This window comes from Enoplosus armatus, chromosome 9, assembly GCF_043641665.1.
Source record: "Enoplosus armatus isolate fEnoArm2 chromosome 9, fEnoArm2.hap1, whole genome shotgun sequence".
NCBI lineage: Eukaryota > Metazoa > Chordata > Actinopteri > Centrarchiformes > Enoplosidae > Enoplosus > Enoplosus armatus.
Window position 1 is genome coordinate 14,202,113 of NC_092188.1, and position 22,599 is coordinate 14,224,711.

General features: G+C 42.7%; 1 protein-coding gene across 1 annotated transcript; it reads right to left on the bottom strand.

Moving 5' to 3' along the window:
- Nucleotides 1–1,273: 1,273 nt before the first annotated feature.
- Nucleotides 1,274–21,609, bottom strand: kmt2bb (lysine (K)-specific methyltransferase 2Bb). The gene is made up of 36 exons (XM_070911365.1): nucleotides 21,280–21,609; nucleotides 19,616–19,694; nucleotides 15,914–19,438; nucleotides 15,629–15,810; nucleotides 15,353–15,472; nucleotides 14,941–15,127; nucleotides 14,326–14,557; nucleotides 14,168–14,235; nucleotides 13,818–14,075; nucleotides 13,508–13,614; nucleotides 12,705–12,815; nucleotides 12,040–12,153; nucleotides 11,647–11,793; nucleotides 11,466–11,558; nucleotides 11,256–11,373; nucleotides 11,028–11,141; nucleotides 10,627–10,811; nucleotides 10,327–10,428; nucleotides 9,889–9,999; nucleotides 9,640–9,716; nucleotides 9,135–9,358; nucleotides 8,925–9,028; nucleotides 8,641–8,778; nucleotides 8,297–8,455; nucleotides 8,080–8,197; nucleotides 7,899–7,977; nucleotides 7,641–7,801; nucleotides 7,363–7,530; nucleotides 4,089–7,242; nucleotides 3,871–3,971; nucleotides 3,557–3,694; nucleotides 3,173–3,425; nucleotides 2,787–2,894; nucleotides 2,537–2,620; nucleotides 1,753–1,882; nucleotides 1,274–1,626 (listed from the first exon to the last, which is right to left on the bottom strand). The coding sequence occupies exons 1-36, from the start codon at nucleotides 21,607–21,609 to the stop codon at nucleotides 1,351–1,353; spliced, it is 11,655 nt and encodes a 3,884-aa protein (XP_070767466.1). The 3' UTR covers nucleotides 1,274–1,350.
- Between the last annotated feature and the right edge of the window lie 990 nt (nucleotides 21,610–22,599).

Consider the following 22,599-nt stretch of genomic DNA (forward strand, 5'->3'; position numbering starts at 1 on the left):
CTCAGCTCCATTTTAGACTTGACTGTTTTCTGCAACAACAACATCTAGAAAGTCGGTGTTCTCAACAAGTCTGGTGCAGGAGCTGAATACACACACTCAGTGGCGACGCTTTATACCGGTGCTCTACCTGATTACGAGATAAGCTGTAGCAGGTTTCATAAAGATGAAGATAACTTGTATGTTTGATGGTTATTTATGTGCAACTGTAGGGCAGCAAAGCCTTATTGCAATAGGTAATGAGCATCTGCCATGAGAGTAATAAAATATATATTTAAAAACTGATATTCACCACAACTCTTCACTTTTGGCTTGGGTAGTGTTTGCTACATACACTATACATGAAAGTACAAGAAAAAAAAATGACACTATGTTACTGACTGGAACCGTTACATGGCAATAATGTATTTTAAACCCACCACAGGAAAGGAGTGGGTGAAAAACAGCAGATCTAAAGTGTGAAACTTAGCAGACACTTTATATTTCAATGACGATAAGAGTACTGCTTGAGTGCATAAATTTAAGATAAATGGTCTCAGCAGGGTGAATTAACAGCTAAACAATTCCTGATTTGCAGGACACCAAAGTCCAACTAAAGACTTTAAAGACCTTTCAAAGCTTAGCACCATGGTTGTTTTGTTATTCATGAAAAAAATAAGTCTAAAAAGAGGAAATATTAACAACATGAGAAGTGTTAAATGTAAGATAAAACACAAAAATAAAGGTTTGGGTGAATGTATGGCTCAAGAACTGACTTCACCACTGCACGGATGGGGCTATAATGTTCCCATCACTGGAGGATGGAGCAATCATGATTACAAGTGTACTATAGACACACATACCCCCCAGAAATGAATAAAACATAAAAAGGAATCTCTCAAAGCCTGGCTATAGGTTTTCAGCAATGATTCAAACAGATAAGGCTTCAAAGAAATTCTGTTGGTGTCATCCATACTGACACAGGAAACCCCCTACATTATAAATATCTGGTCCTGTTCTCCTGAACACCAAAACCACTTCTTCCACAATATTATCTGCTGTGCCACCTGTACATCTAAACACTTCACAAGCACACATACCTTGTGAAAACAGGCAAGTCAGGCAAGTCAGGCAAGAATCTTTTCAAAAGTTAATGCATTCTCTGTGCAGGTTCTCCTCCTCTTCATCTTCTACTCCAATCCATAAAATGTCTGCACATCACTTTTGAACCGCCAAATATTCCTGACTGGTCTCATAGTGGCTAATTCCCCTGCTGTGCGGACTTCCCACTGCCTCCCCAAGCCCAATCCAGTGCCACCTTAATTTAAGGCTTACTAGTAAACAGGATCCTCCCCTTTTTATACGAGGGATGTCTCAGTTGAGGAAACGCCGACATCGCCGGGCCCCACAGTTACAGTTGAGTTTGTTGCTGGCGTCTTCAATTGGGAACTTGTAGTCATAGGTGAGCTCCTCCCCTCTGTAGATCTTCCGAAGAGCAAAGATGACGATATGCTTTCGGCCTTCCACGTTGATCACTCGCGAGTAGCAGTTAGGTTCACAGGAGTGGTTGATGAATCTTGCTGCATTACCATGCATGGTTGCATCCACCACATCAAAGTCATCAATGCGGAACATGTAACAGCCAATGCCCTGCGAAGGCAAAAATGAAACCCGCTGATACATCCTCTAACCTTTCTCAACTGTAACCTTCAATTATTGTAGATAACTGACCTACATTAAAATGAAACTGATCAAAGCAACAGAAATCCAACCAACCTTGCCGTCATAGTACTTCTCCCTTTTGTCAGTGAGCACTGAGCGAATGACGATGCCTGCATATTCAATAACCATCTCCCCTGCTTCAATGTTCCTCTTGCAGAAAAGACCACGCCCATGGATAGCAGACCTGCGACAAATGCACAAAGGTCAGCATTGGTTAGATCATTTGCTGGGTAGCTCAAGATGCCAACAGTGATGATGTGTCAACTGCATCATGGAGTCTGCCGAGGTGCAGACTCAAGCCAATTTCTGGATGTGAACTTCCCAAAATTCATGGCTATTTAAAAAAGGTACAAAATACAAATACAGTAAATTCAGTATTAACATGAGTCATGTGAGCAAATGAGGGCTGGAAAATAAGCAATCTCACTTTATGGGAAGAACCTCCCACATGTCTTCAGGCCAAGACGTTGTGGTTTAGTTTTCAAACTGTGGTTTTCCCCCATTAAACTAATGGCCCATCTGGGAAACAGCTGTTGTAAGCAGTCTGACATGCCAGAGGCCTCTCTGTGATAAACAGCTTAGCTACACTGTATACATTATATTTATATTCTTTCGTAAACTACTTGGCGATTTTTACTCATTTGCTCATTCATGAAATGTGGAGACCTGGCTATGTTCACATTAATTGCCCTGTGAACTGATTTGAAACACCTGTCTTATACACTATATACGTCAGTTAGATAATTTTAAACTGACGAAGGAAAGATGTTATAAAACACTGATTTGTAGTTCTACAGTACTGCAGGGTTCCTGTTTGCAAATATAGTTCTGTGCTAACCTGTACACGCCTACCGCCTCCTTGGATGTCCTTTCCAAATGTCTGAAGCGCATGGCCATGGGCAACTCCAAACTAGTAGCCCGTCTAAGAGGAAGAGCAGAAAACAATTCACCAAACTTGGAGAAAACATTAGGTAAGTTGTAAACTTAGCAAAACTTCTTTTTCGAATGAAACAGCAAGGTGCTTTTGAAAGCGTTAAGACTACATTTTAACCCAGGAAAAATGTACAACTAAATGAGTGATGCCTGACCTTGTAGACTTCAAAAGAACCTCATCTTCTTCATCATCATAAGGTCCAATGTCAGGAAGCTGTCTATGCTGAGAAGCTAGGAAGTTAAATATGTCAAATGTGGACTTCCTGTTAAGAGAAAAGAGAAAATTATATCAGGTCTAGATGAGTCTGGAAACATCAGTCGACATGCAAAAAAGTCAAATACAAAAAGTAAAACCTCACATTATTTTTAATCATTTGTAATGCTGTACTCTTTTTCCTCTCACATGTAGAAAAAAAGAACTAGAGAATAGATTCAGTAAGATAAGACTCAAGATACATAATCAAAACTGATCAGTGAATCAGAATTGATTGGTTAATTGCTGTGAGTTTGTTAGTACACTGTAACAGTAATTGGTACATACCTAAGGTACAGCTCAGAGCGGGCACAGCCACTGGGATTAACAGGAAGGTCGTCCTCCTGGCTGAACTGTTTGAAGAAACGGAAGGCATGGCGTTGACAGCGGTGGGCTCCTTGAAGTTGCTCCAACAAGAACACCACTGCATCATGGATGAGACCCACCATATGGGTACCAGTGATCCTCTGAAAGGTTAGAGGTCGCAACCTTGCAATTGCTCGTGCCTCCTGCACCCCGTCTATCACTGCTTTCCAAGCCACTGAAGGTAAAGTTGAGAATGAAGTGTCACAAAGTGAATACAATGAACATAATAACGTTATTATTTTGAGAACATGATAGATAATCTGAAGGCTTTTGAGGGAAATATTTCTTATGCAATATTAGCCTTACCCTCAATACTGTCTGCCTCTACACTGAAACCATCATCGCTGGTTATCTCAAATTTTAAGTGTGGCTGGTCTCTGTTAGTTGGACATTCCTCATCCTCGTCAGACCGTGGTGGTTCATCATCTGAGGTAAAAGCAGCACCTAACAAAACACAATTCATACAGTCAGTCTTGCACACTATTCTTAAATGTTGTGGCCACAATTTTAGCCAGGTTAAAGAGCATAGAAGCACTTTAAAGTCCCATCTATTAGTTAGTGTCACATCATACGTTCATTCATAGAAATCATTAAATTCCACAGTTAAATCTCAAGAATACCAGAGTATTTCTTCCAGTCAGTCAGGGTGTTGTGTCCCACTGGTTCCCAAGCATTCTGTTTGCCTTGTTCGCCCTGAGACAAAATATCCCAAGACTCTGACCTGAGAAAGATAAGAGTACAAAGGTTTTTTAAACACAAATGTAAAGATTTGCCTTTTCTTTGTTAAATAATCGATAACGAAAATAATCAGCCCTATTTAAGATAAGTAAAATCTTACCCTGAGCTATTAGAGTCGCTTTTATGCTCCTCCTTTAAGTCGTCCAGGTTTAGTACTCCCTTCACTGTTGGGGTCTTGATGCGGACTCCGGAAGCCCTGCTGGAGATGCTTGGAAAGGTAGGTCTGCGGTGCTCCTCATCCTCACTGATGGGCTCTGGTTGTAGAAAGTCAACTTTAGACTTCTTTGTGACAATACGGTCTGAAAGCGAAGATACTCTCTTCATGCGAACGTGGGTGCGAGGGCGGGGTGCAGGAGCTGGAGCTGGTGCTGGTGCTGGTGTTGGTGATGGAGAGTGAGGAGACACTGGAGGCTCTGGTTCAATTAATAGGCCAGGTGGCAAAACCAGTGAGGATGGGCTTAGTGTTCGAAGCCCACTCCACTTGGGAGTGTAGTTACTTGCCATTGCTTGATTGATAATTGCTTGAGCACTTTCAGCAGGAGTCATGGGAGGATTCTCAGTCGACAGAGCAGGCTGCCCTGAGGCCTTGGAGGACTTGGATTTTTTGGATGAACTAGACTCCTTCTTTTTCTTTGTTTTTTTCAACTCTGGAACAGTTGTTGATATTTTTGTATTCTTTCTTGGCTTCTTCACATTAACTGATGCCGCTGCACCATTGCTATTGTGAGTAAGCAGCTGTGTAATTGTGGTTGGATTCTGAGCTGTTGGTGTAACCGACGGAAGAACTGCTGCTGTCACATTGGCCCCGGGGGGTGGAGTCATGTTACCAGCGGCTGCTAGTGTGGCTGACAGTGCATTGCTTTGCAAAAGGCTGGCAATCTGAGTGACACAGTTGTAGGAGGGGGAGTTGGGAGTGGGAAGCTGGAAAGTGTTGCTTTCTGGGTTCTTCACAAATATCTGTCCAAGGCGGTTCACCAGCAAGACATGTGGTGTAGGATCAACATTTGGACCTCCCACCTCCTTCACAGTAAGAATAGCATGTCCAGGTAAGGCCTGGGGAACCACTGGCTGTTGATGTTCTAAAGCTGGCCTGGGTGTAGAAAAGTTGATGGAGATAGTGTGACCAGATGTAGCTTCCTTCTGCACAGATGACGAGCTGTAACCATTTAAGATCACAGGGGCTGAGGTGGTTTGGACTGGTGTTGGAGCAGCTGAACACTGTGTTGACAGTCCAGAGAGAGACGATATTGATGCAGAAGAAGAAACGATGGTGACAGCTGTAGAACCCAATGGCTGTGTTTGTGTGGAGTAGATAGGTAGAGTGACAGTTCCACAAGTTCCTGCTGGGGGACAAGTGCCTGATGTAGCTGATAACACTGGATCGTTTCGAGGGGCAACATTTAGCAGTGTTTGTGTCAAGTCTCCAACAGGACTGAGGGTGGTTAGTTTAGTAGACGAAGGCTCCATGGATGGGAAGGTTGGTGACTCTTGTGAGGATGTTACTGGCTGAAGTGTGATACTTGTTAGAGGAGGCTGACTGAAACCTGGTAAACAGGAATACACCTGCAGAGAGTCTACAAGGCCTTGAGCAGGGGTATGTACATTTGTAGACATTAAAGGGGAGGGCTGAAGAAGATCCAGCAGGGCGCCCTGACTGTTATCAGCAGAATTTGCTAATGAGGGTTCCATTGTATTAGCTGATAAGTGGTTCATTAACACAGTAGTCCCCTCAGTTGATGACACAAATTGGCTGCTGTCAGGCTCTGAGTTCAGGGGTTTACAAGCTTCAGACTGTTGGGTCTCAAGCTGTGTGCCTTCAAGCAAAGGAACCATCTCAGTTAAGTGTGGACTAATGTCACATCTCTCAAGAACAAGAGGTCTTCCAGAGGCAAATGCTAAACTGGAACCCTGGAATAAGTCCTCAGAATTTGAGGTCTCAGGCACCTTTGTGAGTAAGTTAGGCAGAGCATCATGAACTGGAGTAGGAAGCACGGTCTCCTGATTTACTAACAGAGTGTCAGTACTTTTCTCTTTGAGTGGATAGCTTCTGGAAATGTGTGGAGAAACATCATATGATTTAGGTGGATCTTGAGGTGAACTATCTGTAGGTCTTTTGCTGGAAACTGAGATGGTGACTGATGACAAATCAGTGTGCTTCTCATTGGATGATGCTTCTGGGAACAGACTCTGAACAGCCTGTGTGCAGTTTGTAGTTTCCGATTCAGCGACACTTTTATTATTTAGGTTTTTGGTTTGTATCTGACCTTGACTAGAACCTTCAACTTTCTGAGGATCATCGTTGGTCGCTATACTTGCATCACTCTCTGTACCGTCATCTACACCATCTAGCTGAGCCATAGGCCGGGAGGAAGGGGAGGAGGGAGACTTGGAATGATCTTTTGATCCGGGACAGCTGACTATTGTCCGTGAGAAGTCAAAATAGTGCTCCATATCATCATCAGAGGAGGTGTTGCCTAAGTCATCCCTGGCTGAGGCTGCAGACCGTGGCAGGTTGGCAACAAGAGTCTTCCTCTTGTGTGCCTCTTGGGCTCTTCCCCAGAATTCTTCCTGATCATCACCTTCCACCACTATTTGCCCCCCACAGTTCATTGCCACACCTTCATTTAGGAGTGTCTCTTCAATCTCCAACTCTGTCCTCATCTCTTGGCCAAGACTCATGCTGGGATCCTTGTGGAATGAACCGTAGGGAAATTCTTCTTCACCCTTCTGTTGGTCCAAGTGCCCCTGCGGTGATGTACCATTTGCTGGAGAGACATCTTCAGGTTCTGGTGAAGCTAAGAAGTTGTGCGGCACCTCAACTGAGTCTGACTGGCTCAGATCAAATGACAATCGAGTTCTGGGTAGATGTTGAATGGGTGAAGAGAAAGACAGACTTGGAGAGGGAAAGCTGCCCGCACTGTCCTGCCAGGTAGACTGAGGAAAGAAAGCTGAGGTACAATGGGTCATTGTATTCCCAGGGCATCGGACTGAGGAAGCACTTCTACCTCCAACTGGGCGGGATGATGGAGAATTTATCAGGTTGTCTGTAGCACCAAGTGGGAACAGTGGGGAAGTGGGAAGGGAGGATTTTCCAGCACGGAGGGTGATTGGTCCAGGCGGAGGGCCAAGAGGAGGTGGGGACATGTGACCGCGGGGGCCTGTTGTCTGCGAGTGGGGGCTGTGGCGACGAACCCTTCGAGTCTCCTCCAGATCACTTATGGTTAATATGTGGTGGGGTTTCAACTGGGTTAATCCTAAAAGGAAATCAGAATGAATCCACAGCTTGAGACTTATGTGCTTTTGATTGGATCAACATATTTTTTGTTAGTGAATTAAAATAATTCTTACCAAAAAATGTTTCAAATTAATTTTACCTGGGGATGGCAGAGGTCGGGACATTCCTCCAGCTGGTCTCCTGGTTTGGGGGTAGCTGGGAATCTTTGGCCTTGTACCATGATCTGACTTGGGGGGAGGTCCTGGGACAAAGGTTTCATCCGTTGGGGGTTGGGGTTCTGTTATATCAGTCTCTTGGACTTCAGATTCTGAAGATTCATAAAAGTGGTTTATAGTATAGTTATTAGTATCTTCATCTATCCATTTACAGTAAATCACTTCCTAATGTAGTTCAGTTTTTCAGTCGTAAAACACGCACCACGTAGTTGACAGGGGCTGTGAGCAATGGTGTGATTGTCTCCTTGGTCAGGCATCTCCTCAACAGGCTTCTCAGGGACAACAGGCCGGACCTCCCGGACTGTACATGTATATTTGCACCGACGCAATGGATTAACTGTACTCCAGTACCAACGAGAACACCTTTGGAAGGACAAACAAAGTTTAAAAGTGCTTTTCATTCCATGTTTCAAATATGATTTATTTACGTAATTAAGTTTGAAATAAAATAAAAACTTACTGAAAACCCACTGGATACAGTTTTCCTTTGCTAGCTGAAAGTTCTGTCAGCACACCCAGTCTGTCTATCTGTAAGGAACCTGTGTAGTAACAATGTGGATACCAATTATTAGTTAAAGGTAAACTCATATGAGTAACTACCAAGGAGTGAATAGGAAACCAGCTAAGAGAAAGGTGCTTACCAATCATCACATTGATTAATTCTGGTTCCAGTCCAGTCAAGAACTTTCGGCGAAGGCTGATACCCTCAAAATCCACATACACCCTGCGGTTCACCTCAAATTCTTGACCAGTTATCATCTGTACAAAAAAGGAAAACAAGTGATAACACAACTCAGAATCAAATTCCAAGCCTTTAAACTCATACGGTAAGAGACACGTTGGAAGGGTAGAATTTACCCTGCCACTGATGAGTTGTCTGTGTTTATAGCAGTAGACCTTCTTATCATCCTGGAACACACAGTGACGGGAGCGGGCACACATGAAGTGATAGTTGCTCTGACAAGATGTCAGGCAGCAGCCCACTGTGGCTCCCGTCTGGTTGCAGCGTTCACATCGCTAAGAGGGGGTAGGGATTGATGGGGGCAAAGGATGAAATGTAAAGAGTCAGAGTATTAAAAGGAAAAGGAATCAATTATAGAGAGTGGATATTTGTTTATGAGCAACTCAGATTGCTCATAATATTGGGAATACACATGATTAAACTAACAGGTAAATCAATTTATAAAGGTAGATTAACCAACCATCAAGCGACCCCTTGTGACAGCACTGTGTACATGCAGTAGAGAGCCATTCTCCTCTTCAAACACCTCAGCTGACCACAGACAGCAGTTGACATGTGCCCACTCATTCTGGCCCAAGTACAGCAACCTGCCTGCTTCCTACAAAACAAAGACACAAAGGAATTTGTGAATCCCCTTGGAGTAACCAATTAATGCTGTGTGCACAGTATTAAAAGCAGTTTACTCTCTAAGCTGGGTATTTACTATTAACTATGGTTCATTTTCATGTTTAATGCATTACTTACATTAGGTTTGAGGTCTCCATATTTTTGGCACAACGAACACTGTCTCTCATCATCCTTAGACCATCCGGTGTCTAAATCAGCTTTTGAAAGTCGGCCCCTTTTCCCTAATCAAATGTACAACATTTAAGATTTAAAGGCCAAACACTGCACAAGATTAAAAAAAATGACTAGCCAATTCTACCATTGTCTCTTCTGAATTGCCAGCATTACCTTTGAATTTGAGCCTCACAGCCCTGCTGGTTTTGAAGTGGTTCTGGCTTGTTGGCTCCCCAGACATCGGAGAAACTGCCTCTTCTTCCTTTACATCCAAGCTTTGGCCGTTGTCATCCTGTAGGAGCCCCAGTGAAGCACTGGACAAGAGCTCCTCCCTCTCCTGCCACTGGGCGTAAACATGCTCCGTTGTAGGAGGATGAACAGCATTGGATAGCATCCCCCTATTTAAGAAAGAAAGAGTTCAAAGGCTAGGAAATGTTTCTTTTGATGCCATGGAAAAACAGAACAGTGCTTGTAACTTTATATGTATACAAGTAGGTATGCAGTACACCAAATACAAAATTATGATGAAGGACTACCTCCACATAGTACTTTTAAAACATCGTTAGTTTTCAAAAATGAATGTGCTTCATTATTTTTGGCATAAGCCATGTATGCAAAGAGTAATTTTCAAATGAATATACACTTATAAACAAACCAGTAAATGGAAGCCATTACTCACATGGGCAAGTCTTTGGTACAAGGGTTCCACACCTTTGGGTCTTGGCTATTGAACCAATTAAATACCTCCTCAAGGAGCTAAAGAGACAAATCATGAGTCAATTATAAATGCTCACTCACAAGCATATCTTAAACTAGTACATAGCTTCACTTTGCAGTTTCTCACACTCCCATTAGCAGCATAACAATTAAATATAAATAATAAATGAACAGACAATTCTCAGTAATCTTGGCACTACTTTTTTGGTACCTTTAAGTAGTAAGAGCGTGCCAGGGCAGTGGGTCTCTGCTCCTCTGGAAGGTCCTCCTCTTGCTCAAGCCTCTTCCGCACCACCTGAACCACATCTTCATGGAACATTTTCTGCAAAAAAAACATTTTTTTTGTATCCATTACGTAATACACCACTGTACAGGCATGATGCCTTGCAGAACAACACCCAGATGCAGAAACACTATTAGGGGCATTCCTAACATACAGCATGAGACCATCATCCTACAATACTGTATGTTACAGTGGGAGGGAGGGCTGGTGCCTATTCTTGAACTTTGGTTGTCAGTTACATTATATTGTCTGAGCCCCCTGGTTTCCTGTGAGGCTTGAAGTCTTGCATATCATAAAGTCTTATTGCTGTCAGGTGTATAGGATCTAGTGTGTGTTTAGACACTTAATAAGAGGTTGTGTACTCACCAACGTGGTATAAAGGCCTTTGTCAAACTTCTTGCCTACAGCTCGGAGGTCACAGGCTGGATGTCCTTCTATTCCACCATCAGGATCAACCAACTTCTCACACTGCAGCAGAAACCAGAGCAAATTTGACATGCTACAGCAGTACTAATACAAAAGATCCAGTGAACAGTAGCACCATCTAGTAACTGAATTTGATTAAATTTAAGTTTTGCAATAACTCTAACATAAACACATCATGTGACCATCTTTTTTGTCACATGGTACGTTTGATTCATAAAAAAACAAAGCTGGGTCTCCTACCTGTGAGCAGGTAACAAGGTGCTGGGTGAGGGTAGAGGAAAGCAAGCAAGCCAGCACCTTTTCCACCCCGGCCCTGAGCTCAATGTAGAGCAGCTCTCTCCAGGCACTGGGCTGGGTCACACTACATGGCCGACATGAATACACTACACTCTCGGGCAAGCTGGACAGGATCTCATACAGCTCATCTGAAATAATTTTACAGGAGACATGGAATTTAGCAATGGAGGTTTAGTGAAATTAATTTCTAGCCAACATCTGCTCACATACCTACAGCATTTCTTCTGCATTTTCAAGAAAACAGGAACCCACAATAGAAAACATTTTCACTAGATCATGTGCACATACAGCATGATGCCATCGCTGGCACTCTCATCCTCAAAGAGATAAAGAATAACAATCACCTGTTAGATCCTCACACTTGGCATGTACCCAGTGGTTACAGGTGCCACATTGCATCATCTGACTGTCATAGTCATTGTCCTCATAGCACTTGAAGCAGATTGGACAGTAGTTACCTTTTGAGAGAAAGAAGCATTCAGAAAAGATTAGCCTCAAAATAGACTGGTAATGTTGGTAGACAATAAAAGGAGCTGACAGATCCCCAAATGCACTCAAGGCTTAATCCTCACCCAATTCATAGAGTTTTGAACAGTCTGGACAGAGTCCTTTGTCGTGGTTCCAGTCAGTATCCCAACTCTTCCCCGGTGTAACGCCACAACTTTTACACCTGATGCATGTCATACAAACCTGCACAGAAACCATCATATTAGGACTAGCAATCAATATGTTCCAACCTCAGCATCCTTACAGTAAACATAAATGACTTTGTATGAACCCACCCAAGCTTTCCTCTTCTTGTTTTGTTTCGGATAGTTGGGTCCCAGGCAGGAAGTATGATAACAGTTCTGGCATCGTTCACACTCCAACAACGGCTGAGGAAGACATGAAATGTGTTGCTTACTGACTGAGCTACATTAATACTGAGAAGGAAAATATAGCAGACAAATTAGCAGGCTGTACCTTTGAGTGCTTGTTTTTTCTGCCGCACACATGGCAAAACTTGCAGCGACGACAGCACCAGTTTTCCTTGTTCTCCTCAGAGGGGCGCTCCGCTGGTTCAAGGCAAAACTGGTGGAAGGGCTCACAGCATACTTGGCAATACAGCATCTGCAAAAAGAAATTCACAAAAACAAAACTTTTTTGAATTTGAAAATTGCCGTCAAAATTATATAAACCTCCTGATATGAGATTCAAGCTTTTTTCCTCTGTATCATTTGGTGTTATGTTTTACTACAACACAACTGTAAGAACCTTATCAGTCACTAGCTCAACACAAATTTAAGATAGTAGGAGAGGCAAAAAAACAGATCAACTATTTCTATTAAAATAGAGCAAAATGTATGAAGTAGTTACCTCATGTTGCCCTTTACTGGCACAAAGGAAGCATACATAGGGTGGCATGATTGGCGCAGAGGTCAATATACTTAAACCACCCATATTCCAGACATTCTCCAAAGTACAATCCTCCTGAAAACAAAGACACCGTGTACACAACATAATTAACAGCTGAGAAAAGACTGCTTACAGTAGTTACCAGCATAATACCATGTCTGCTGACCATTATTATTTGGGAAAAAACATACAGCTACGTATAATCTCCATCATGTTTCAGTTGCGATATATGAATAGTGGAAAAATGTTGCTCTATGGTTAAAATGCGTCATTGAAGAGATCAGCTGAATCACAAAAGTCATGCAGTATATATAATTTGGAATAAAGAAATATGCACTGACCTCTAGTGGACAAAAATAATAATGTTATGTAGTGAATTACAATGGCTTTAATTTACTACATGCGTGACTTCGAGTAATCTCAGCACTCTGAGATTAATACACTTTCTGTGGAATGACTAACGTTTGAAAAAAACAAATATGTTAAAACTTTAAACCCCTAGCTCTGTTGGTTACAGAATGGGTGGCACCAAACAGGAGTTCTGGATGTTTTAACCACTGAACATCATCATATACAAAGTGTGTTAATATTACAATATATGTGACGTACTGCAACAAGTGACCTACCTTGAAGTCAACCCTGATTTTGTGAGTAGGTTTAGAACACTCAACATCTCTCTGCTCAAACCCATGGGCTAGGGCAGCCAGGACACTGGGTGGAGTCTGCTCCAAAGGACCCTGAGAAACAACCAATAACATGAATGTGAGCAGTAAGGGACACACTTAAAAGTGCTAATATACTTCGACCAGGGTTTTTCCTGGGGGGGGGGGGGGCTCTGGACCGAAGGAGAGGAAAGAGACAGGTTAAGTGAACGTTACTTGAGTTGACGACAACTTGTTAGGTGGTGTTCTGTCAGGAGATGCAGTGACTTAAAGCGGCAAAGCGTATGACTCAAAATGATGCTTCTGAGGCCAAGACAATTGGGCACATTAGCCATATTTGAGTTGCCTCAAAGACCACGCACCGATTGAAATAATGTGGAAGACATCACTGTAGTATACACCTTAGTTGAGGAGTGGCTGAACAAGAACTAGAACTACTGGCTACCAGAAGTGCAGACATTTATTTTGGAAAAATATACATTCCAGAAATAGACAGCACGTCCTGGATTTGCAAAAAGAAACAGGAAGGAATGAGGGGGTTTCTCAGCATTTAGCATGTTTTCAGAGACATAATTGGCAGGTTGGTGTCGTTGGTGATTGTGACAATATGATATTAATTGGGATCAATCAATGCAGTGTGCCAGTGCCGGCCAGCAGACCTTTTTGAAATGTTTGCACAGCATTGAGACTTATTGTGTGACAGAGCAAATCAAAAAAACTGCCACAGATACAAGTTGTGTCGACTGATCACACTCAGAATTACCCACCTTCTCAGGCTTACGTCGACCTGGTGGTACACGGTGTGAGCTGGACTTTCGATGCCTGACTTCATCATCTGAAATGTCTCCAAGGAATCCATCCAGTGAAATAAAGTCTTTTGAGGACAGAAAAGACAAAATGTATTATTAATAGGCACATCACAAGGCTTGATACTCCTGGAAAAAACGTTCTATAAGTTCAAAGAAATTAAAGACTACAACTCTACATTATATGTAAGCAGATACTTATCTGTGTAATTAAGAATAAAAATACTCAACTGCAGCATAAATCTCATCTGGTTTCTGAATGTTAATTTACCTTGACTGAAACGGTGTCCGGCTCCCCTTCTCCTGGCTGGCGAAGTAGAGCTTTGGACAGCCTTGTCATCTAGATCAGAGTCGTAGTCCACCAGGTCAAAGTAGACACGGGGTTTCACAACACGCTTTGGCTGCTTCCTTACTGACGGACTGTGGCTGTCACCCTGGAGACCAGATGGTGAGTCTGCAGCACCCTCATTCCCTTCGTCATTACTCGAATGACCCCCGCTGAGAGAGGATCGCCGGCGTTTAGAGGCACCTTTAAAAAAAAAAAGAGGTGGCATGTAGCTGACACGCTGAATGTTATGGAAGTATTACAACATTTAGTTGCACGCTCAAGTGAAAAATTACCTTTGGGTGCTGTTCTTCCGCTTAGCCTGCGTGCTTTTCTCTCTTCAATTTGATCACATCTCTTATACCTTATGATTAAAAAAAACAAACAGATTAATTATCTTTAAAAACAGTGATGCGCTCCACTACAACTAAGAATTAAGTATACTACAACTTACACACAACACTGCCGTTTGGTATTGGGACCGCCAAACTTCGGTTTGTCAAGGCAGTTCATGCACTTCCCACAATCATCCTCGTGGTTGCAGCCTTTACATACGCCACACCTCCGAGAGCGATACCCAAACGGCCCGAGTCCTTTCCGTTTCATAAAATTAGACGGCTTTTTGACCTTGGTGACCTTTGGATCTGTCAGTCCAGGACTGTCTGATTCAGAGGGAGACCCAATATCTGCAACAACAATAGACATCCGTTACTCAGTTAAGTAGTTCATCATTCACCTTTCAAGATGAGGTTGCAGTAGCAGATAGTTTGGTGGCCCTTTTTTTGGTTTGGACATTGACTCACGCCCAGCCCATCATTTTGAAACATAGATACCTAAAGAATAGGGGTGTAATTATTCATATATTACACTGATGCATTCTGGTTCAAAGCATCTGTCTGCTTAAAAGAAAGAATCAAATTTCTCTACTCCTTCATCCTCTGCCAGGATAGAGAAGCTGAAACTAGTACAAATCCCCACTTCTACCACTACTGCTGCTGCTGCCATCAAGTCATGAGATATTTTATGAGCATGTCTAAAAAAGCCAGACTACCAATCAGTTTACGCTTACCTTTAGTGATGTCTGAGGGGGAAATGCCAGTTCTTTCATGCAGAGGCAAGGCGCTAAGTCTGGGAATGTCATCTGGTACCAAGGCTCGAGGCTGCCCCAGCACCACAGAGGCAGCACGACACACATGCTTGATACGTGGACCTCCTGCTCTACGGAACTCCTGGCACAGCGGGGAGATGAGCTGTGGCTGGAAAAACAAAGTGAAAATGAAAATGAAAAATCAGATCAGGATAGATGCACTGATGTAAAGAGGCAGGAATTGACAGGGGGTACACTTAACAGAGAATGTTTTCATTTGCTCCATTTCGACTGTAGCAGGAGTTAAATTAAGAACAATAAACATAGGTAAAATTAAAGAGAGAAACAAGACTTTTAGTTGCATCAATTTCTGCCTATTGATTTGTACACTTACTTGTCCTTGAGGTGGCTCTGTCTTGACTGGAACATCAGCATCAAGCTGAACCCTCTGCTTCCTCCTTTGTCTCTTAGAGGTCACATCTCGAGACCTGGCGCCAGCCGGGCCAGATAACAGCTATGGGGTTAATAGGAAAAAACAAGGCATCAATACAAGCCTGCATCGTTACAAACACTTACAAGGTTTTCCTCATCTATGACAGGTCCTATTACATACAATTTACCTAATAATGAACAATTCAAGTCTAAAATGACAGAGAACGTGTGACCTTACCCCAGAAGACTTAAGCTGTTTCTGCTGGTCAATCTTAATGAGTTGGACCTTGGCTTTCCTGAGGAGATTGAACATTCTTTTATTTGCACCAGTGAGGCGCGCTCTTTGTGAAGCTCCCTTCTCCACAGATCCAAGATAATTGCCTTCACCTGCGACTGCGTTCTGCTCTGACTGCAGCTCTCCTGTGAATATAAAGTAATACATGCCAATTTCTAGTCCATAATAAGTAATAAAGCAAATGTTGTTTGCGTAGCATTAAATAATTATGCTTTTTATTTTGCGTACCTGAGTGATGTTGGGCAGTGTCTTTCCCTGCTAAATCCTCCTCTTTACCGTGCTGAAATGCAAGGGACTTGGAGTTCAGAGTCCTAACACACACAGAAACTTTTCTCACCACTCCAGGAGAATCAAGGTCTTCTATCTTGAGCTTGGATTTCTCCTTCTCTGCGTTTGTATTCCTTTGCCTAAGGCTGATGCTCATGGCCTCATCATCGAGTCCTTCTGCTAAATCAACGGGAGGCTGAGGAGGTTTACTTATACTATCCATCTCTGTTGTGTTCTTGCTTTTGGGAAGTCCTGTGTGTGCCTTCTTTAGCCTTTGATAAATCTTGAGGTGAGCAGTTTGTTTGTTAAACTTAAGGGAACTTTTCTTTTTCTGAGCATCCAAGTCAGTAGATACTTCTGTGGGCTTAACTGGTGTAGATAAAAACAGATCCTCACATTTGTCCTCTGGAGTTTTGTCCAGTGTATACACTTCCTCGCTGGACTCTTCCGGCAGATGCCACTTGAAACTAGAATTCTTTAGAAGAGACTTCTTCTTTTCAATTTTGCCACTTTTTCTTTCAGAAAATAGGCTGTCAGCTAGATCAATGTCGTCATCTAGGTCCTGAGCTGAAAACAGATCGACATCCAATTGAGCTTCACTCAATATGTCCTCTTCGTCAACTGGCAAGATGGGAGATATCGCCCTGTCTGTCCCATCATCTCGCCTCTTTCCCGGACGCATTTGCAAGCCCAGTTGTAAACCCTTCTTTGGGGAGTTTCTTCGAGGCAATACCGACATTCCAGCATCATCCATAAACCTTTGCGGGGTCTTGATCACTCGTGAGGATCTGGCACTTACAACAGGCATAATGAAGTGCTTGATGTTTTTTACAAACTTTGATTTACCAGGCTGGGCATCTACAACATCTGCTTGTCCCCCATCAACTAATGTGTCTGTTTCTTCCTGCTTCAAACTATCTTTGTCAAGCCCTATTTCTATCAGCTTAGAAATGATTTTAGCTTGTGGCTTTGGCCTTTTAGACCCAATAAATTGAAGGCCTGACTGTGTCTTTTGGTACTTTTTATGTATACCAATAAGTTTGGCGCTTGGGGACGGTGTGGTAGCTGCCAATGGAGTGGAAACATCACTGTCCCCCTCAACAATTTCCGGGCTATTATCAGATAATTTAAGAGGAGCAAACTTCCCATCTCTGCTCCTGTGCCTGTGCTTCTGGCGCTGGCCAATCAAACTTTTACGCCTCTTCTTTACTTTCTTGAGAGATTTATTTTGTAGGCACGATGTTTTTGGATCACTTGCTTGACTTTCCGACACCAATGATTGTTGATTATCTATCAACTGAATGTCTGTTTCCTCTTTTACCGGTGGCTGTATCTGCTCTTCTTCCACTGACAAAGTGTCGTGTTTTGCCTCAGGCTGGGTGCAGTCTTTTGTTTCTGACTGAGTTACCTCTGTTACTAAAGGCTGTGTATCTTCCTTTAGCACTGACTCTGTGATAGTAGCTTCAACTGTAGCCAACTCTGTGTTGACAGCAGTTTCAGGAGCGACAACAGCCTTCTTCCTTTGAACAGACCTTTTTTTCCCTAATTTATTATTTCTACATCTTCTAGGTTTGGAAGGCACAGGTAATGGTGTGGCCTCTTTGATCTGTGGTTCTACCTCATCCTCCACATTCTGGGGAGAAACTTCACCTGGCACCTGTGAGAGGTCATCAGTGATCTTTGAGGAATCCTTGTCAGGAACTTCAGAGGAGTTTTCACTGGTCACCTGTGAGGGGTTCTCAGCCAAAACCTGACAGGAGTTTTTAGGAAGACCATGTGAGCTGGAATCTTCGGTTGAAGCCTGAGAAGAATCTTCCACTTGCACCTGCAGAGTCTCTTCATCCTGTGGACTCGTTCTAAGCCTCCGTTTCTGAGTGGTCACTGGCTTATGACTGACAGACGTTGTCTGTGCTGAATCCAAGCTTGATGTCCTCCTCCTTAGTCTCCTAGTTGGTGAGACTTCAGTATCCAGACATGATGACTTATCCTCATTAACTTCACTTAGATCTTTCAGAACATCATCTTTCTTTTCAGGCACAGGACTAACTTGTTGAATTAAAAAGGATGGCTTTGAGCTTTTATGTTTACCAGGAGAGGAGACCTTTTTGATCTGAAGAGGTGGGACAACTTTCTCACATTCCGTTTTAGTCGTTTCTTGTAGAGGTGTTTCATTTATGTGTTCCACTTCAACTTCCACCTGTAAAGTAGACTTTTCCTCAAGAGGCACGTCAGCCTTGTCTTGGGGAACCTTCTCATTACTGTCCGTACTTTTACTCTCTTGTGGGGCTGAGTTATCCAGTTTAGACTTTTTATCCATCCCCTTCAAACTCTTGTTCACACTGGTGTCACAAAAAGTGGACTGATCCACTTCACTGACCGTCTTCTCTGTTACTTTGACAGTGTTTTCAGCACCCTGTGTTTGACCTCCTCCCTTCACTAATGTTAAACTCCAGACAAATTTTCTCCGTTTCTTCTTTCGGGTAGAGTTCTTCCCACTGGCCTGTGCATCATATTTAGGGTTTCTGATCTTTCTCAACTTTAAACTTGGGACCCTCATTTCCTCGTTTTTCAAAGGCCAACTGTCACTGGATTTCACAGCTATATTGTCAGTCTCTGTGGATGATGGACCATGGTTTTCCGGTGCCGTAACATCCTTACTCAGCCTCTTGCTTTGCCTTCGTCTGTCACTTCTTGCCGATGGTTTGGCCTCCACTGTTCTACAAACTTCTGGCTTTGACTCTGCAAGAATGGCATCACTTTTACTCAGACTTTCTGGTTCAGCTGCACTGTCTGGGATTCTTTTAGAGAGTGGGTTAGTGACTCTATTGCTCCTACGAATCACTTGTTGATTAACTTCAGAATCTTGCTCTGTCACAATTTCCTTATGCTTTAATTTCTTTGCGTTTGTTTTTGGCTCAACAGTCTCGCTCTCCTTTACAGTGTCAAGTGTTGATTTTTGGTCATCAACAACAACTTTGGCGCTAGTCTGGCAGACAGGCTCTGTTGTCTTTGAAGCAGATCTCCCACGCCTTCTTGCAGGTACTGTTCCCCCTCCCTTATCTTCTGTGCCATGTTTATCCTCATGTGGTTCAGTTTTTAATTTGACGTGAGCACTTGAAATCTGGTCGCCCTGAATGTCCTTGGCTTTAGGCTGATCCTGAATTCCTTTTATCTTCAACTTCTTCACAGACTTTTTATGAGGTTCCTTTACAGTTTTCATTTTCTTTTTGGCCACCAACTTTATAGTAATCCTCGGTGCTGCTGATGAGGCTCCGCTTTTAGTGGACTGTCGGACCATAGTGTTTTTTCCTTTCGAACCTTTCCTGCAATCCTTTGCAGGCTGTGCTTCAGGAAATAAGCCGTGCATTTCCTCCAAAGATTTTACATCTTTTACAGGATCAGGTGGGGTAATAGCTGCCTCCACTGCTGGCGTTTTAAGTGGTAGCTTCTCACTTTGTCGTTTAGATTTTGTGTTGACAGCATCACCTAAAAAACAAAAAATGTAATATTACAAAATCCATGGCTCCTCCAGTGGATGCAAAATCAGGATAGAAAACAACCCTCATTAATATCGTGTTGCATGCTTAATTCAAACTTTAACTTGTATGTCGGTCATAAATTACACTACATGTCATGTGGTGCAGCAATATATTTTTTCTTTACCTTTGGAAGGATTTTGTCGTGACCATACAGGTCCTTTGGAGCCTTTTCTCTCAGCTTCAAATCCTCTGAAGTCATCTCCCTTAAAAAATAAAACAGGTCATTAACTCCTGAAGAAATGTAACACCACTCTACTGGAGACTGCCAAACCAACAGCAAAAACAATAACTAAAATGTTTAGTTCATTGCATTCAATTTGAATTTCAGAGCATGGAATTAATTATATTCACTGCAGAGATAACGTAGATGGAGAAACACTGAAAATGTCTCTGAATGTTCATTATGAAGAATGGATTCCAGCATAATGATCACAGATCAATACACCTAACATAACAATGAACGTTTATCTTAGCATATTGGACCAACTGCTATGTCAAATAATAAAAAAGTGGTTACATGGTTAAGGCTTTAAAACAAATATCAATGACAGACAAACAGTTTTAATTCCACATTCAAACCACATCCTTCCGTTCACCTCATCTGAGTTGTAATGCATTAAACATGAATAGGTCCCGCATTAGTGACAACCAAAAATGCTTTTAGCTGTTTGAGGGAACTCTTCCTGAACTTTTCATGATGCTGTTGCATGTAATCCAGATTATTTACCAACACATGCATGCTCAGAACTCTACAGTCTTTGTATGAATCAGACTTGAGCAATGAGGACGAACACCTAACGTTACACTACCTATAACAAACTGCAGGGAAAGGTGCGTCAGTAATTCCGATTCCCTCCAAGTACTGTAATGATCTCACTTATATACTGTATATCTTCCTCATGCTTGCAGTTGTGACCTGAAAGCCTACAAACAGCTCCACTTTTCTGAATTAGAATTAGACATTAACGACAATGTGTGTATTAGTAGGGAGCTTAAAGTTCTAACAATAAGGGTGCAACTGGCTTTGGCACACTTCTGCACCACCATTTAAACCTATCGTACTTGGTAACATTAGCTAGCAGTTAGCCATTCCTTCCTCTCGAAAGCATTTAAGTCTGCAGAAAAGATACCTAGCTGAAATGAAAACTAAGTTATCTGAGTGTTTATATCGCAATTACCTTAGGCAGGCAAGTAGGATCCTGCAAGATTTGTGTGTGCTGTCTTATTTAAACTTGTTAAGCAGACAACTCTGCCCGCATCTGGACAGCGTATGAAAACAGAACAGTTAGCAGTTAGCCGTTGTGCAGGATACAGAGGCGCTAGCCTTCCCGTTCTTTGTGTTCGCTACTGTTAGCTAGCTGTTACTCTGGTCCGATAACGAGCGGGCCATGGATGAAATAACTGCGACCCCTGTTTACAAATTGCCGTATTCAGTCACTGGCTTTTAAAAAATATTTTCTACTCACGTTTTCACCCTTTAATGTTTTAACCTACATGAGAGCAATTGATGAAACAGTGCTAATGTAATTTAAACTGCTCTGCTGCTTTGTTGAAGTGGTATTTTGTGTTGCGACTGTTCATTACATGTCATGGAAAGCTGCACTGTGCTAACATTAGTTAGCATGTAATGCTAGCTTACCAAGCTTGAAGCTAAAGTTACCGTTAGCCTAGCGAAGGGATGTTGACATTTCTCCATGGCACTAACCAGTCACACTGCCGTGGACAGCACTCATTCTTGCACATTTAACGATCACACAAAATGTGAGAAGATGAAATAGAGATACTAACTCCTGGGTCGGTTTGGGACCTCACCTCTTCACTCCCACTAGAGCTGTATCCAGCCTGGCCAAGGATCTTGTGGCTCGCCTCTATCCCAAGCAAGCGCAAGTGAGGCTGGTCTTCGTTTAACGATAGAACCAGGTTTGCGGGCCTTGGCCCTCCGTTAGTCACATCATCAGCTTCTAAGCCTGATCGTCCGAGTTGCCATCGCTTCTCGGAGCGCAAACGACTGCGTGACGACCAAGGCCGACCGGGAAAACGACCTCTGGCCGTAGCGGTTCCACCTTGGCCTCCTACGGCAGCCGCGGTTGCTGATCCGCATCCCGCTGCCGCCATCATTGCTTCAACAACAACACACACCGACGGCTAGTAGTTCGAGGAGAGACAAGAGGGAAGGCGCGAGATGGGAGGGGGGAGCCGCAATGCTGCAAGGGAAAGTGAGTTTTTTTCGGTGAGGCGCCAACGTGAAGGGAAAGTGGGTCGACCTCTAGTGGTCATTGTACGTCAACTCTCCATTCATAAACGTGTACATATACATCTCAGGCGTTACCATTTAGCTTGACAGATATAGGTCCAACTCTATTGATTGGATGACTCTTAACTGGAGAATCAAACTAATCAGCATGATGGGAAAGGATTTGAAAATTTCGCCCGGTTTAATTAAATTTTCTCCCATGACAATAAACTGGAAAAAGAAGGCGGCTGTGACATGAAATGACAATTCAATAATAAAAGTGGCATAGTACTTAGTCATTCATCAAAACAGCCATAATTAACATCTGGCAGAAGGGATGGAACACAGAGGCACATAATAAAGAGAAACAGTACAACATCATTGACAGTCTATTTTGATGATTAAGTGCATTACATCCATGATTTAGTGCCCTGGCTCTAAACATTGCAATACAGCAGATGGCAGCATCTTTTTTGTCACCAGAAGACGTTGATGATGAAGAAGAGGAAGAAGCAGAAATCTAGAGCAATGGAATATAATTCACCTTTATAGCATAGATTAATTTATGTGGGAACAGAGTGTGTGACAAAATAAGTTCAGATCTTTCAATGACAAAAAAACTATTAAGTGGACGTACTTTATATGAGAATATTTTGTCGCACTGGGTGTAAAATAGGTGACGGGACCTACTCGGGACTTACATTGGAAGGGAATTGAGTTTTATTGTTAAATATAAAGATAAGGGCAGACAAGGGGAAGAAGGACAACTTTATTTATCTTCAGGACACAGGCCCACCCATTAGTAGATCCCATAGACTGTATGGTATATCCTATAAACCATTTCTAAAAACGCACGAAGGCAGTCACACATGCCA

Excerpts from the sequence above, each read along its gene's own strand:
- kmt2bb (XM_070911365.1), bottom strand. The coding sequence starts at position 21,609 with ATGATGGCGGCAGCGGGATGCGGATCAGCAACCGCGGCTGCCGTAGGA. Across the intron at positions 19,439-19,615 it reads ACGACAAAATCCTTCCAAAG|GTGATGCTGTCAACACAAAA; the intron begins GTAAAGAAAAAA and ends TTTGTTTTTTAG. Across the intron at positions 3,972-4,088 it reads AGCGACTCTAATAGCTCAGG|GTCAGAGTCTTGGGATATTT; the intron begins GTAAGATTTTAC and ends TATCTTTCTCAG.